General features: G+C 52.7%; 2 protein-coding genes across 8 annotated transcripts in view; one reads left to right on the top strand and one right to left on the bottom strand.

Moving 5' to 3' along the window:
* Positions 1-230: 230 nt before the first annotated feature.
* Positions 231-2,416, top strand: TMED1 (transmembrane p24 trafficking protein 1; the record flags this gene model as incomplete). Its single annotated transcript, XM_084249077.1, has 4 exons — positions 231-413; positions 1,126-1,223; positions 1,360-1,543; positions 2,198-2,416. The coding sequence occupies 4 exons, from the start codon at positions 231-233 to the stop codon at positions 2,414-2,416; spliced, it is 684 nt and encodes a 227-aa protein (XP_084105203.1).
* An 881-nt stretch (positions 2,417-3,297) lies between these two features.
* Positions 3,298-14,105, bottom strand: part of DNM2 (dynamin 2) — a gene marked incomplete at both ends in the record, with an annotated part of 88,260 nt that continues 77,452 nt past the window's right edge. For 2 of the 7 annotated variants that reach the window (XM_084248722.1, XM_084248723.1), the window contains 6 exons: positions 3,298-3,337; positions 5,278-5,529; positions 6,426-6,658; positions 10,801-10,965; positions 12,101-12,212; positions 13,579-13,688. In XM_084248722.1, coding sequence (XP_084104848.1) covers positions 3,298-3,337; positions 5,278-5,529; positions 6,426-6,658; positions 10,801-10,965; positions 12,101-12,212; positions 13,579-13,688 — 912 coding nt within the window. Of the gene's footprint in view, positions 3,338-4,587; positions 4,658-5,277; positions 5,530-6,416; positions 6,659-10,800; positions 10,966-12,100; positions 12,213-13,578; positions 13,689-14,105 lie in introns of those variants that run through there. The other 5 variants (XM_084248719.1, XM_084248720.1, XM_084248721.1 and 2 more) reach the window with 3 other exon arrangements.

The raw sequence follows: 14,105 nt of genomic DNA, 5'->3' as shown, positions 1-14,105 counted from the left end.
AGAAACCAGGGCTGGCGGCCTTTCGAGGGAAATCCCTAAAATGTGGCGTGTTTTCAGGTGCATCAGGCATCCATCTGGGCTGCTAGGCTCCCGGGGTCCTTCACTGCTGGCTCCGCTGGATTTGGACAACCGGCAGAAGCGACTGCCAATGAGCTCTGCCGTGTACCGCCGTGGGCAGGGCTAGCCTTTAAAGGAGCCGCGACCCGTTAGCAAACTCGAGGGTGACCCGGATGATGGCGGCCGGTGCGGCCCTAGCCTTGGCCCTGTGGCTACTACTGCCGCCAGTGGGGGTGGGAGGGGCAGGGCCCGCACCTATCCAGGACGGCGAGTTCACGTTTCTGCTGCCTGCGGGGAGGAAGCAGTGTTTCTACCAGTCCGCGCCGGCCAACGCAAGCCTGGAGACAGAGTACCAGGTAAAGGGTGCCGGGCCGGGGAATGTGCCGAGCCAGGGAGAGGGGGATGTGGCCAAGCAGTGAAGGCGGGGCATGCATTAGCAGGAAGGGGGGCGGAGCCCTGCGTAGGAGCGCGGGGGCGGGGCTGGGGAGGGGAGCGCGGGGGCGGGGCTGGGGAAGGGAGCGGCACGTGAACGCGGAAGGGGTGGGAGCAGGAGGTGGGGCTAAGTGGAACAGCCGAGCGGGCGGGGCCGTGGGGAAGAGGGAGCTTTTCCGAGGGCTGGACGCTTGCAAGTGGGCGTGGCATAAGAAAAGCGCTGGGGTGATCAAGGGAGTTGGTGGACGTGACCAGGATGTGCCATAAGACGGGGGGTGGGGGGGTGGGGGGGTGGGGGGTGGGAGGTGTGGTGTGGTGGAGGTGGGTGTTGGTCAATATGAGGATTTCTTAGGGTTGTGGTACAGGCGTGGCTCTGTCATTTTATTTGGGGGCGTGGCTAGGTCAGGGACGTAACCTGACGGGAGTTAGTGGAAGCTTTCCTCAGGGCCAAGCCCAGACAAGGTGCCCGGCAAGAGGGCTGGGAGGGGTCAGCTCTGAAATATAGGTGTTGCTGTGTGCGCTCAGGTAGGCCCTTGGTGTTCTGTGTGGGTCTGTGCGGGTTGGTCCAGACCTGGCTTTCTCTGGCAGGTGCCCTAGGCCTACCCTTCGCCCTCCACCCACTCTTACCCACTCCAGGTGATTGGAGGTGCTGGACTGGACGTGGATTTCACGATGGAGAGTCCTCAGGGCGTGCTGCTGGTCAGCGAGTCCCGCAAGGCAGATGGGGTGCACACGTGAGTTAATTCCAGTTGCTTGCTTGGGTTCAGTTACAGCCCTGCCTCTCTTCAGTGGCCTCGAGTTACCACCCTCTCTACTTTGCAAAGTCCGGCAGGCTAGCCACTCAGGTCATATTTGTGTCTGTCTGCCCAGGGTGGAGCCCACAGAGGCTGGGGACTACAAGCTGTGCTTTGACAACTCCTTCAGCACAATCTCTGAGAAGTTAGTGTTCTTCGAACTCATCTTTGACAGTCTACAAGATGATGAAGAGGTTGAGGGCTGGGCAGATGCGGTGGAGCCTGAAGAGATGTTGGATGTCAAGATGGAAGACATCAAGGTGTGCCCAAGCACAGCTGGGACCACCTCTCTCAGCTCTCTGGCAGTGTGCCTCTGCCTGCCTACCTCAGCTGGGGTCCCCCATGTCCTGACCCAGAAGCCTCCCTCACTTAGTGGTACTCCTCAACTAACAGTAGCAGCTCACAATTAAAATATTAACACATTTCTAGGAGAAACTTGTTTTAATGGCTCAAATAATTCATTAAATACTTTCATAACCACCCCAAGAAGTAGGCTGAGTACTCTAATTATCTCCCACTTACAGTCACGCAAACTGAGGCACAAGTTGGCTAAGTAACTCATTCCTAAGGCCACATGGCCAGCATTTGACAGAGCCAGTATTTGAACCCAGGCAGTCTGGCTTGAGTAGCTGCTGTTTATTAGCCACATGTAACACATTCTTTACATATACGTAGGGATTCAATTTTCACAGCAGTTCTGAGGAAGGAACTCAGGTGCGGGGAGGTTGATTAACTTGCTCATAGTCACATAGCCAGGAAGTAGCAGAGTGAGGACTTAGGCTCAGGCAGACTGGCTAGTCTGTGTGCTCAGCTGTCCCAACTCCCAAACACATTCTTGTCTTGCCCCATATTCCCTGGATTTATCAGTATCTGCTCCTTGAAGGACTGACCCTGCTCTTCCCTTTGTCCCATAGGAGTCCATTGAGACCATGAGGACTCGGTTGGAGCGTAGCATCCAGATGCTGACACTGCTGCGGGCCTTTGAGGCACGTGATCGAAACCTGCAGGAGGGCAACCTGGAGCGGGTCAACTTCTGGTCAGCTGTGAATGTGGCTGTGCTGTTGCTTGTGGCCATCCTGCAGGTCTGCACACTCAAGCGATTCTTCCAGGACAAGCGCCCCGTGCCTACGTAGCCCGAGTCATGGAAGGAAAATGGGGAAAGGAGGGCAGCAGGGCTTGTGTATGAGACTTGGGGTCCCTTCCCCAACTTAGTTTCCTATGCAAGGAGACTGTGCAGTCTGGGACTGAGCTGTGACTTCCTTGAGACCCCCGGTCCTGGGTAGGGAACACAGGCTGGCTTGCAGGCCTGGGGCCCCCAGGACTTAGGGAGGGAGAGCTCAGCAGTGGCACTAACTTTCCTGGAAATCATGCATAGGACCTTAGTAATGTTAGAATGTAACCCTTACATTTTCTGGCTGCTGCCTCTGCCCCCTACCGTGAATGTGCCTTAGTCAGAGTCTTCCAGCCTACACCAGTGCTGCCCAGTAAAGGATGGGGCCCAGAAAGCAAACTTCTTTGACTGCTCCCCACCAGGGCCCTCTGAGCCAGGTCATGGTGGGAGGGAGCTTGCTGCTTTCGGGACCCCATGCCTTTCTCCCTGTCACCCACCAAAGGCCTCTTGCTGATGCTGCTGGGAGCAGCTTCTAGGCTGGGGAGGTGACATGGCTGCAGTATTCTTGCCAAGATAGTCACTTTATTGACAAGGAGGAGCCCCTGGCCCCTCAGCTCCACAGGAAGCAGGTTATGAGGTCTGGTGACAGAACACTTGGAGTAAGGCCTGTAATCTCCTGCCCCTTCCAGTCTCTGCAGGGTCCCCAGACAGGGCTGAGGGATGGCCCAACCCAAGCCTGTGCAGGAACCTCATGGAATAAAGGGCAGTCTGGCCTGGGTGCCAGAGTCAATAAATTATGGTCAGAAAATCATAAAGCCTGGTGATTGGGGCTCAAAGACACGAGCTAGGATAGACCTGCCCCAAAGGGGCAGCCAGGCAGGAGGGAGGGGTCTCCCACGAAGCTCAGAAGAAAGGTCGGGCGGGAGCCGATGGACGTGGTCTCCTGGGCACAAGAGAAAAATCAGAAAGCAAATTTTAACTGTGTCCCTAGCTGAGCTAGAAGGCCTGGGTGCCCAAGAGGGCAAGAGGAAAAAGTGGGACCTGGGAGTAGTTCTCAAGACTATGGGGGTAGGGAGGGGGACAAGACACTGGTTTGGGGTGGAGGGCTGGAACCCTTGTCCCTTTAGTGATTCCCATAGCTGCTCTAGGCCTCTGTGTAAGTGGTGGAGAGCCCGGAATATCTGCCCCTGCTCCTGAAGAGTTAAGTAAAAGCTCTTCCCTTGAGAAAATGGTTCTATTCTGGAAGATGTGACATTTCCCCCTCTCCCCAGAGCAGAGCCCTCTGTGAGTTAAGGTGAGGCAAAGTCCTGGTGGGAGGGTTTGAGAGGGGGTTATCATTGGCAGTGGTCTGCAGCCCACATCCTTCAGCCTGAAGGCTAACACAAAAGGCCCACACAGCAGCCACCAGAAGCTTCTTCCCTTTATTTTAGTTTATTAATAGGATACAGAGTGCAGGCACTTACAATGGTCAAACTGAGCAAGGAGCGAGAAGGTCTGCTCAGAGAGAGAGGCTGTCTGGGGCCCACCATGGGTGGGAGCCCAGAGGCCCTCAAATCTTCCTCAACCCATTCAGCCCTGAGCCCAAGCCTCCCTGGAAACCCAGGAAGGGGGTGGGGGTGGGGCTGAGGGAAGAGAGAGTGAGGCTGGCCAGTGGTGAGATCTAGACCTGGCAAAGGCACCTCCGGCAGCCAAGGCTGGGCTGGTTGGTTAATAGGACAAGGAAAGAATATGTACAACTCGGCAGCACTGGGAACTCCCACTGATGAGAAGTGGACACACTCCCTGCACCCCAACAAGGATCAGAGTGGGGGTATAGGTGCCCTTGGTGCCCCAGTTTCCAGAAGGCTTATCAGGTTTCCTGTTCAGAGAAGCCCCTGGATGAGTACCCCCCCAGCCCAGTCTAGATCCCTCATGCAAGATGGTGCCCAGGGTACAGTTCCCTCCTCTGCTACCTAGATGCCATCCCATCAAAGTGCAACACCCCAGCACCCCCGACCCTGGGACTTCAGGGTCCTTTCACTCAGTGCTGTGTCAGGGAGGAGTGGTCAGGGTTAGGGAAGAGTCAGGGGCAGCCCACAGGAAGCCTGGTCCCAGCATGGGGACGGGAGGGCTAGGGGCAACAGAGGGGCCCAGACCACCGAAGCTCCTGCACCTCGGGTGCTCGAGGACCCCCAAGAACATGCCCCCTGCAGCCTAGTCGAGCAGGGACGGCTCGGCTGGGCGGATAATGGTGGGCCGGCTGGGCGCAGCAGGGGGTCTTCTGCTGCAAAGAGAATAAAGACAGATGGGAAGGGGAGATTGAAGTGAGGCCCAAAGCGGGCAAGATGAGGACCCAGGCACCCCCACCCCAGGATGCTACCCTATGCTCGAGGCTCTAAGACGACTAGGGTGTCATGAAGGAGCTCAGCAAACCTAGGTGTCAGTCCCCCCACTGTCACTAGCTTGCTGTGTGACCCTGGGCATATCTCTGGCCTGCCCTGGACCTTGAGCTCCTCATAGTCAAGTGGGAATAGTCTGGCCTGCAGCAGGCTGAGGGTGTCAGAGGTGGACAACGACAACAGACACATGGGTCCTCGGGAAAATCAAAGGTCAAACCAGAAGGGATTCTGTGAGGTGTGACAGGTCCCAAGCTGCATGGTAGGCCCACCAACTCCCACAGAGGATACACCTGGGAGCCCTGGGTCACCGATTCTACCATGATGATTCTGGCAGCAACTTTGCCTTTTGGGCCTGTTTCCCTACTAGCTAAATGGGGATGCTTGTGACTCCTACACTCTCTGCCAGGTGCAGGGACAACTCACCAGGGGGTGTTACATTTGAGGAGAGACCCCATGGCACAGGCTAGTAGTGGCTCTAGATGGCAGGCAGTGAGGAGGGGCTTACCTGGGCAATCCTGGGGGGATTGCAGGTGGAATCCGAGGAGGTCGAGATGGAATTTGAGGAGGGGCTGAGAAGGGGTCGTTGTTGGCAAACACGCTCTGGGGTCCAGGACGGGACGGGATGGGAGGCGCTGAGAACGAGGCTGCTGCCCCCACTGGTATGGGAGTCAGGGGGGGCCCTGGGGTGGGACCTCTCACTGCTGGGGGCCGGCCTGGGGGGTGCACACTGGATATGGGTCGGCGCTGTGGATTCGGGCTGTGGAGGAAGAGGGTATGAATTGAGCCCTGGCCATACCAGCCTGGCTTCCTCTGAAAGGTTGGTACCAGCTACCACCCACAGACAAGCAGATGAGCACCCAGTCTTGGGTGAGGGGCACAGCAGGTGGGCTGGCATTCTGCTTTCTCCCCAGACCTGTTTAGTGATGGGCTGTGCTATTCTGCCACCCACAGCCCGAGCCAGTGCCTTGATACCTGTCCTTGGTTCCCAAGGCATCCTGCTTCCCTCTGACCTCCCACAGAGCCAGGCACTTTCCCCACCTACCCTCTGTCCCCTCCAAAGCTAAAGACATTGCCCAAATGCCTCCGCAAGGCCTGGCACCCAGCCCCACAAAAGGCTCTCCGGGGACCTGAGGGGAGGATGGTGTGCCTTCCTCCTGAGGTCTTGGTGGTACTGGCACCTTCTATGTAATTTCTCCTGATAACCCTCTCTCCCACCACCTGTCTTATCACTGGTCAGGTATCCCTTCCTAGTGCTCTGAATTGCCCTACCAGGGTCATCCATCTGACAGCCCTGGCAAGGGTATGCAGTCCAGATTTTCCCCCACCCACCATTTTGGTCCTGCTCTGTGCTTCAGGAAGCCGTGCCTAAGGCCTGGGACCTCCTGCCCTCTCTGGCTTCCATTTAGGCTTAACCAATGTGAGGTACTAGGCAAGTGGCAGAAGAGGGGAGTTGGGATTCGGGGTGCTAGATCTCTCTACAGCTCTAGCTCTGACTGGTGCCTGTAACCCTTCTCTTTCCTTTCTCTTCAGGCCTAGATGGGGCAGCAGTTCCCACTGTGGTTGCTGTGCCACCCAGGGTAAGGCCCCTTCATCCCACCCACCCATGGGTTGTGCCCTGATGGACACACAGGGGAAGCTGGGAACCTGTGGGACCTGTGGCTGCTTGTGTTCTGGAGCCAAGTGTCATCAACAGGCGGGGGCACAGGCGTGGACACGGTGCTGGTGCTGATGTCCCCGATGATGTTGAGCGCCTCCTTGACGGCGTGGTACATGCGTAGCATGTCATCACGCCGCTGGGCCTGGTCAGCAGACTCTTCCATGAGGCTGCCCTGGTCTGCTGATGAGTACAGGTAGGCCAGCAGCTCGTGGTGGATAAAGGCCTTTGTCTGGGGGCAAGGGTTGGAGAGGTCAGAACTTCCTACTGTGACACTGGAAAAGCATCCAGCAAATGTGGAGGGGTTTGGGCTTTAACTTTACTGTGGAACTTATAAACTTGGACTTTAAACTCACAAGATATTTAAAATGCAGGTGAGCCTTCCACACAGTTGTCTTCTGAGTCCCTCAGGGATATTGTCAATTGTTGTCCCCACGCATCTCATGAGATTCATGTGATTCCATGAATCTTTTTTATTGCTATCTTTTCCCCCCTTGTGGCCTAAATTTAACTGGCTTCTGGTGAAAAACTAGTGGTTTCTGTTCATTAATTTTATCCTTTGTTCTTTTCACATTTCTCCTATGTGGGACAACAGTTTTCTGATTATTTTTCTTGTGGTTTCCAGATGCAGGTGCCATGTGGACACAAGCTTCTACAAATAGGGACAATTTTTCCTATTTTTTTCTTACTGCTCATACCTCCCATTTTTCTTATAGAACTACACTGTCTACTAACTCTATGTGAAAATTACATCAAAGTGTTCTTAATTTTAGAGGACATGCATCAGAGCTTCGCACTGGAGGTGAAGGTTAGATTCAAAAGGATATATAATACCTCAAAACAGAAGACTCCACTCCACAGTTATCCTTTTAAGAATGAATGTTGAATTCTCTCAAATACACCTTCAACAGCTACAAAGATGACCATGCTTGATCATTTTTAATTTGAGGATCATGTGAATAATTAATGCCATCGAAAGACTTAAATTTTGAAAAATTGGTAATAATTAAAATAAATTATCTGAAAGTCTAGAAAGATACATTGAAAAACCTTTTTTGTAAACTCTGGCCTCCTTAGCTCCTCCAAGTTTCCCTTTCAGGAAACAGCTGTTCTCACGAGGTTTTTGTTTAGTTTTAAAGATTTATTTATTTATGCATACAAGAGTTGGAGTACAGGCCAGAGGTGCGGGGGTGAGAGGACTCACCAGAAACAGAGTGGGGAACAGAACAGGGAGATTGACTGAAATACACTGCTGAGGGGAGCAGTGGGCAAGAGAGAGATATGCTGCGCCATGTGGGTTTCTCCCCAGCTGGCTGGGGATCAAACTCGTGCTGCAGAGGCTGTAGATTGCTTCATAGTGCGGTGCTTAACCCCTAGCACCACCAGGGAGGCCCATTCTCACCAGGTTTTTGAACAAACTTGTGGAGATGTCTGTGCCTATATAATGCATATCTATTCCCCCCACCCTTTTTTTTTTTTAAATAGAGGCATGCTTTATTTATTTGTTTGCTGGTTTCTTTGTTTTGTTTTTGTTTATACATGCACTGGGTACAGTCAGAAGCGCGGGAGGGTGAGAGAATTCACCAGAGCCAGAGCGGGGAGCAGAGCAGGCAGAAGGACCGAAGTACACTGCTGAGGGGAGCAGCGGGCGGCAGGAGAGGTCTGCGCGCCATGTGGGACCCTCCTCCAGTGGCCGGGGAGCAGCCGGGGATCGAACCGGCGCCGCAGAGGCCGCGGGCAGCTTCGCAACCCAGCGCTCAACCGCTGCGCCACCGGGGAGGCCCTATTTCCCCTTCTTTTGTACACAAATGGAGTGTATTCTGTTATGCTTTATACCTTTTCCACTTAATAATAAAAGTTATTACTGGAGATGACACTCACCTAAAACATTTTTTTTTTTTTGCAATAGAATGAACACTTATTAAACGGATTCTATTTTTTCTTTAAAAATTTGTTTTATTTAGGGCCTCCCTGGTGGCGCAGCGATTGAGCGCTGGGTTGCGAAGCTGCCCGCAGCCTCTGCGGCGCTGGTTCGATCCCCGGCTGCTCCCCGGCCACCGGAGGAGGGTCCCACATGGCGCGCAGACCTCTCCTGCCACCCGCTGCTCCCCTCAGCAGTGTACTTCGTCAGTCTGCCTGCTCTGCTCTCCCCTCTGGCTCTGGTGAATTCTCTCACCCTCCCGTGCTTCTGACTGTACCCAGTGCATGTATAAACAAACAAACAAACAAACAAATAAATAAAAAAAAAAATAAAACATGCCTCTATTTAAAAAAAAAAAAAAATTTTGTTTTATTTGGGGCCTCCCCGGTGGCGCAGCAGTTGAGCGCTGGGTTGCGAAGCTGCCCGCAGTCTCTGCAGCGCCGGTTCGATCCCTGGCTGCTCCCCAGCCACCGGAGGAGGGTCCCACATGGCGCGCAGACCTCTCCTGCCGCCCGCTGCTCCCCTCGGCAGTGTACTTTGGTTCTTCTGCCTGCTCTGCTCCCTGCTCTGGCTCTGGTGAATTCTCTTACCCTCCCGCGCTTCTGACTGTACCCAGTGCTTGAATAAATAAATAAATAAAAATCTTTAAAAAAAAAAAATTGTTTTATTTATGCATACAAGAGCTGGGATATTGGCCAGAGGTGCAGGGGGTGAGAGGGTTCACCAGTTACAGAGTGGGGAGCAGAACAGGTGGATCTACCGAAATACACTGGTGAGGGGACCAGTGGGCAAGACAGGAGAGGTCTGTTGTGCCATGTGGATCAGTTTCCTTGCTGGGGATTGAACTCATGCTACAGATAACTTCATAGTGCTGAGACTTAACCCCTTGCGCCATCAGGGAGGCCCCTAAATGGATTCTATTATAAATAGTGATTTCTAATCTTTGGCCACTACAAAACAATACTGAAAAGAATAACCATGTGTGCTCAGTTTGTACATGGCAAATGTACCTGTAGGAGAAATTCTTCCAAGTAGCAGTGCTGGGTCAAGCATGTATGCACTTAAAGTTTCATAGAACACTAGCCAATCATATACAGGCAGAACCATATACATCATAAATCTCATCTGAGGAAATACACTAGAACACCCTCGAAACTTAGTATGATCACAGATGAGGAAGAGGACATGAAGAACAGACTAAAGGGGAAGGAGTTGGGATTTTTGTTTTAGACCCTGTCAAATTTAGAGCTTTTATAGTCACAACATACACCAAACCTGGCCTTTATATTTGAGTGCCTAGTGCTAAGCCAAAGGCCTGAGGTGTGAACCTCTGGAACCTTCCAGCAGCATTTCACCAGAGAAGACTACAGCTCTGAGAGGTCTGGAATCACTGGGGCAGGCAGGTAGCAAACACAAGAAAAAGTGGGCTGGGCCTCAGCACATCAGGAGGATGTGGCTGCTGATGCAGAGCTGCAGTTGGGAATGGATTCAATCTGGGTTTCAATCGCATTCTTCTGAATGATGTGGGGCAGGTTTCTTGATCTCTCTGGGCTTCATTTCCAGTCTATAAAACAGGGAGGAGGTTAGCAGTCCCTCCTCCTAGGTTTATTACAAGGTTGAAAAAAAATTAAGAGAGGGGGGCCTCCCTGGTGGCGCAGGTGGTTGAGCGCCGCACCGTGAAGCTGTCCGCAGCCTCTGCAGCATGGGTTCGATCCCGGTCGGCTGGCCAGCGAGGGTCCAACATGGTGAAGCAGACCTCTCCTGTCTCGCCCGCTGCTCCCCTCAGCAGTGTATTTCATCAGTCTGCCTTTTCTGTTCCCAGCTCTGTCTCCGGTGAATCCTCTCAGCCTCCCACACATCTTGCCTGTACCCCGGTTCTTGTATAAAAATAAATAAATCTTTAAAAAAAAAATTGAGAGAGGGTCTCCGTGGTGGCTCAGGGGTTAAAGTCTCAGTGCTATCAAACTATCGCCAGCCACTGCAGCATGAGTTTGATGCCCGGCCAGGAAGCTGGCCTATGTATGGTGCAGCAGACCTCTCTTGTCTCACCTGCTGCTCCCCTCAGCAGTGTATTTCAATAGGTCCTCCTGTTCTGCTAGGTCCTGTTTCAGTAGATCCACTCTGTCTCTTGTGGGCCCTCTCACCACTGCATCTCTGGCCTATACCCCAGTTCTTGTATGCAGAAATAAATAAAAATAAATCTTTAAAAAAACTGAGAGAAAGTGCACAAGCATGGTGTAAGTTAAGTTTCATTTACCTGGGGGTGTGAGTCTGTGGCCTGCATCTTTCAACTTCCCAAGAGTGGCTGGGAATGCTGATTCTAATGTTTAAAAGATGGTGACTCGTTCTAATTTTTAAAATTTTATACAAATAGTGTTCAAACCAAATCTGGTTATGGACACCCCTGAGCTCCTTCCTGGTGACCAATGGGCCCTGGGGAGACAGGCACTCACATTGTTGATCATGAGGTGCATGATGGTCTTTGGCATGAGATCTCGGATGGACTTGTTGATGATGTCCACGTATGAGTCCACCAGATTTCGAATGGTCTCCACCTGTCGCTCCAGCTGTGGGTCCATGGAGATGGTATTCTCCTGGACACCATCCTCATTTTCTGCCTGCAAGGGGAGAAGGGGATACAGTGAGGGGTGACTTTATCCCGAGGTGAGTACAGTGAGTCCCCCCTTCTCTGGAATTGCTTGTCCTGTCTGACTAAAAACTGACTCTGTGGGGCCTCCCCGGTGGCGCAGCGGTTGAGCGCTGGGTTACGAAGCTGCTCGCGGCCTCTGCAGCACCGGTTCGATCCCGGGCTGCTCCCCGGCCACCGGAGGAGGGTCCCACATGGCGCGCAGACCTCTCCTGCCGCCCGCTGCTCCCCTCAGCAGTGTACTTCGGTCCTTCTGCCTGCTCTGCTCCCCGCTCTGGCTCTGGTGAATTCTCTCACCCTCCCGCGCTTCTTTTTTTTTTTTTTTTAAATTATTTATTTATTTATTTTTACAAGCACTGGGTACAGTCAGAAGAGCGGGAGGGTGAGAGAATTCACCAGAGCCAGAGCGGGGAGCAGAGCAAGCAGAAAGACCGAAGTACACTGCTGAGGGGAGCAGCGGGCGGCAGGAGAGGTCTGCGCGCCATGTGGGACCCTCCCCCAGTGGCCGGGGAGCAGCCGGGGATCGAACCGGCGCCGCAGAGGCTGCAGGCAGCTTCGCAACCCAGCGCTCAACTGCTGCACCACCGGGGAGGCCCCCTCCCGCGCTTCTGACTGTACCCAGTGCATGTGTAAACAGAACAAACAAAACAAATAAATAAAGAAATAAACATGCCTCTATTAAAAAAAAAAAAAAAACTGACTCTGTGGGGGCAGCTCCTGATGGGTACATTTGTACCACGTGGCCCTGCCTACCCCTGGCTGGGGCTGCTCAGATCTAGTCCAAGTTGGATTAGATTCTTTTACCTGGGGGTCTGGAGAAACATGTAACTTTGGGGGCTGAGGGCAGCTATCATCACTCTACTTCAAAGATGGGAGGAAAGAAAAAGAACAAAGTAGATGGAATCCCAGTCCACATGTGTCCCTGCCCTTCCTTGGCTTTAGATGGAGAACCTTCTGGGCTCTGATAAGAAATCCCTCCTGCCTTTTTGCTTTGTTTGCTCAAGAGGGTATCACCACATGCCTTCAGAGAGTTCGACAGGCCCACAAATGACACACCCAGGGAAGACTGGCTGCCCTTCCTCTCACAGGTAGGGCTGGCGCCTCACCTGGTCCTTCTCAGGGTAGACGCCGGCTCGGAGGAACGAGGCCTTCCAGCTGTCCACATCCTCCTGGGAGTCACAGGCCAGTTCGATCTGCCGCAGGTCCTTATAGACGTTCCTGTAATGAAAAGGAGGAAGGGGTGGAGGGGTGTGCACTGATGCTGCCAAGGCCCAGCGAGTACAGAGCTAGGTGCAGGCTCTGGGGGCTGACCCACTGGCGTTCGCCCCTGATCCAGGCCTCTGTGAAAGGAGGACCCAAATGCAGCAGTATCTGCACTCAAGTCTACAGGGGCACTGTGCATTAGTGCCTACTGTGTTGAGCCCTATATTGTGGGCTCAGTCAACTACTCTCCTTGCCTTGGGGCCAGCCTATCCCCCTTTCTCACTCCCCTGTGGGGGCCAAACAAGTCCCCAAAAGTATGTGGCATGTATCCCATGACACCCTCCCCCAGGTGTGGAGGCCCTTGAGTTGTCTGATAGTGGAAATGGTCTCTTGCTGAACCATACAACAAGACAGCCACGAGTCACACTAGGAATGGTCTGGGTGACCGAGGAAGAGAAATTTTTAATATTTTTATTTTTTAATTTTTATTATTTAATTTTTTTTTAACTGAAGTAACATTGAGTTATAAATTTCAGGTGCATCACTGGACATCAACATGTGTGCATATTACATTAAATTCATCATGAAAGGATTTTATTTCACATCAGCTAAATTAGATTTAAATAGCCCCATGTGGTCAGTGGCAATTGCATTGAATAGTGAAGGTCTAGAATATGCCCTGATTTCTGGAGGACAAGTAGGAATGTGGGGCTGTCCAGGAACAGCATTAAGATATCCAGGCAAGGTGTATAAAATGCTGGGCAAATGTGGGCCTGTGAGTGGAAGACGCACAGGCTTGGGCTGGAGGAAAAGCAGACAGATGCTATCCGGCATTAACAGAAGGCTCCACAGGCAAGGCTCCACATCACAGGCACAATGTCCTGTCCCACAAGGCAGGTGTGGCCAAGACTGACAAGCTATCTGAAGTTTCATGTGAAGCCTGGGTTTGGAACTCTATCAGGGGTGAGTGAGTAGCTTTGTAGAACCAGCAAAACCATTCTCTCTCTCACACCCGCGTCTACTAGGAGTCTAGTTGGTTCTGATTCTTTCAGTACCCACTCCCTCTTCCTCTTCCTCCATGACCCTTGCTCCACCTGGGTCCAATTCTCACTATCTCCCACCCAGACCTCCTCCCTGGTGTCCTGCCCCTCCATTCCCCGCACAGACAACAGAGGGCGCATGTGAGCACCCCGGCCAGGTTGTATCCTCTGCTTAGCACCTTCCAAGATACCCATCAGAAGCACTCATGGCATTCTTCTGTTTCTGGATAGACTTTCTTTCTAGAACTTAAGACTCCAGGGTGTGGACTGTCAACTGCTCTGTGGATGCTGCTAAGTGACTGAACAAGGCAATGGTTTCCTCCCTGGGACCCCCTCCTCACCTCTGCTCCGTGTTGAAGATGGCAAAGACATGCTTGTTAGACATGAAGCCCTTCTCCACATCGCGGATTTTGAGGTTGTCCAGGGGCAGCATGTATTTCTTCTCTTTCTCCTGAGGGTGGAAGGAGAACTGGTCAGCCAGCATTATTTAATGGAGAACCTGATGATGCCCCAAGCTGGACTTTACTTCAAAGACCACCCCTACTAACACCTGATGCCAGTCAATGCAGGTCACTTTAACGAAATTAATTCCTGTGCCACCACCTCCTGCTCATTCACTGCCCCAACAGCCAACTTCCCTCAACATCTCAGCTGGGGTCCCATCCAAGGGCCCGTGCACATGCAGGGCTCTGAGTGTCTGCACAGCTCCCTCCTTGCCTCTTTCAGGTATTCAAGTGTTCAGGGGACACTTCTGGTGAGGCCTTCCCTGACCTCACCCCAAACTCCATTATGTGTCTGTCTGTTCTCTCTTTCTCCACCAAGTGGATGCTGGAAATCCCTCCAGTTTACAAGAATGAAACCATTACTT

This window comes from Talpa europaea, assembly GCF_964194135.1.
Source record: "Talpa europaea genome assembly, chromosome: 12".
In the NCBI taxonomy this organism is placed as follows: Eukaryota; Metazoa; Chordata; class Mammalia; order Eulipotyphla; family Talpidae; genus Talpa; species Talpa europaea.
The sequence above is the reverse complement of the archived record's forward strand: the minus strand, read 5'-3'. Positions and strand labels throughout refer to the sequence as shown.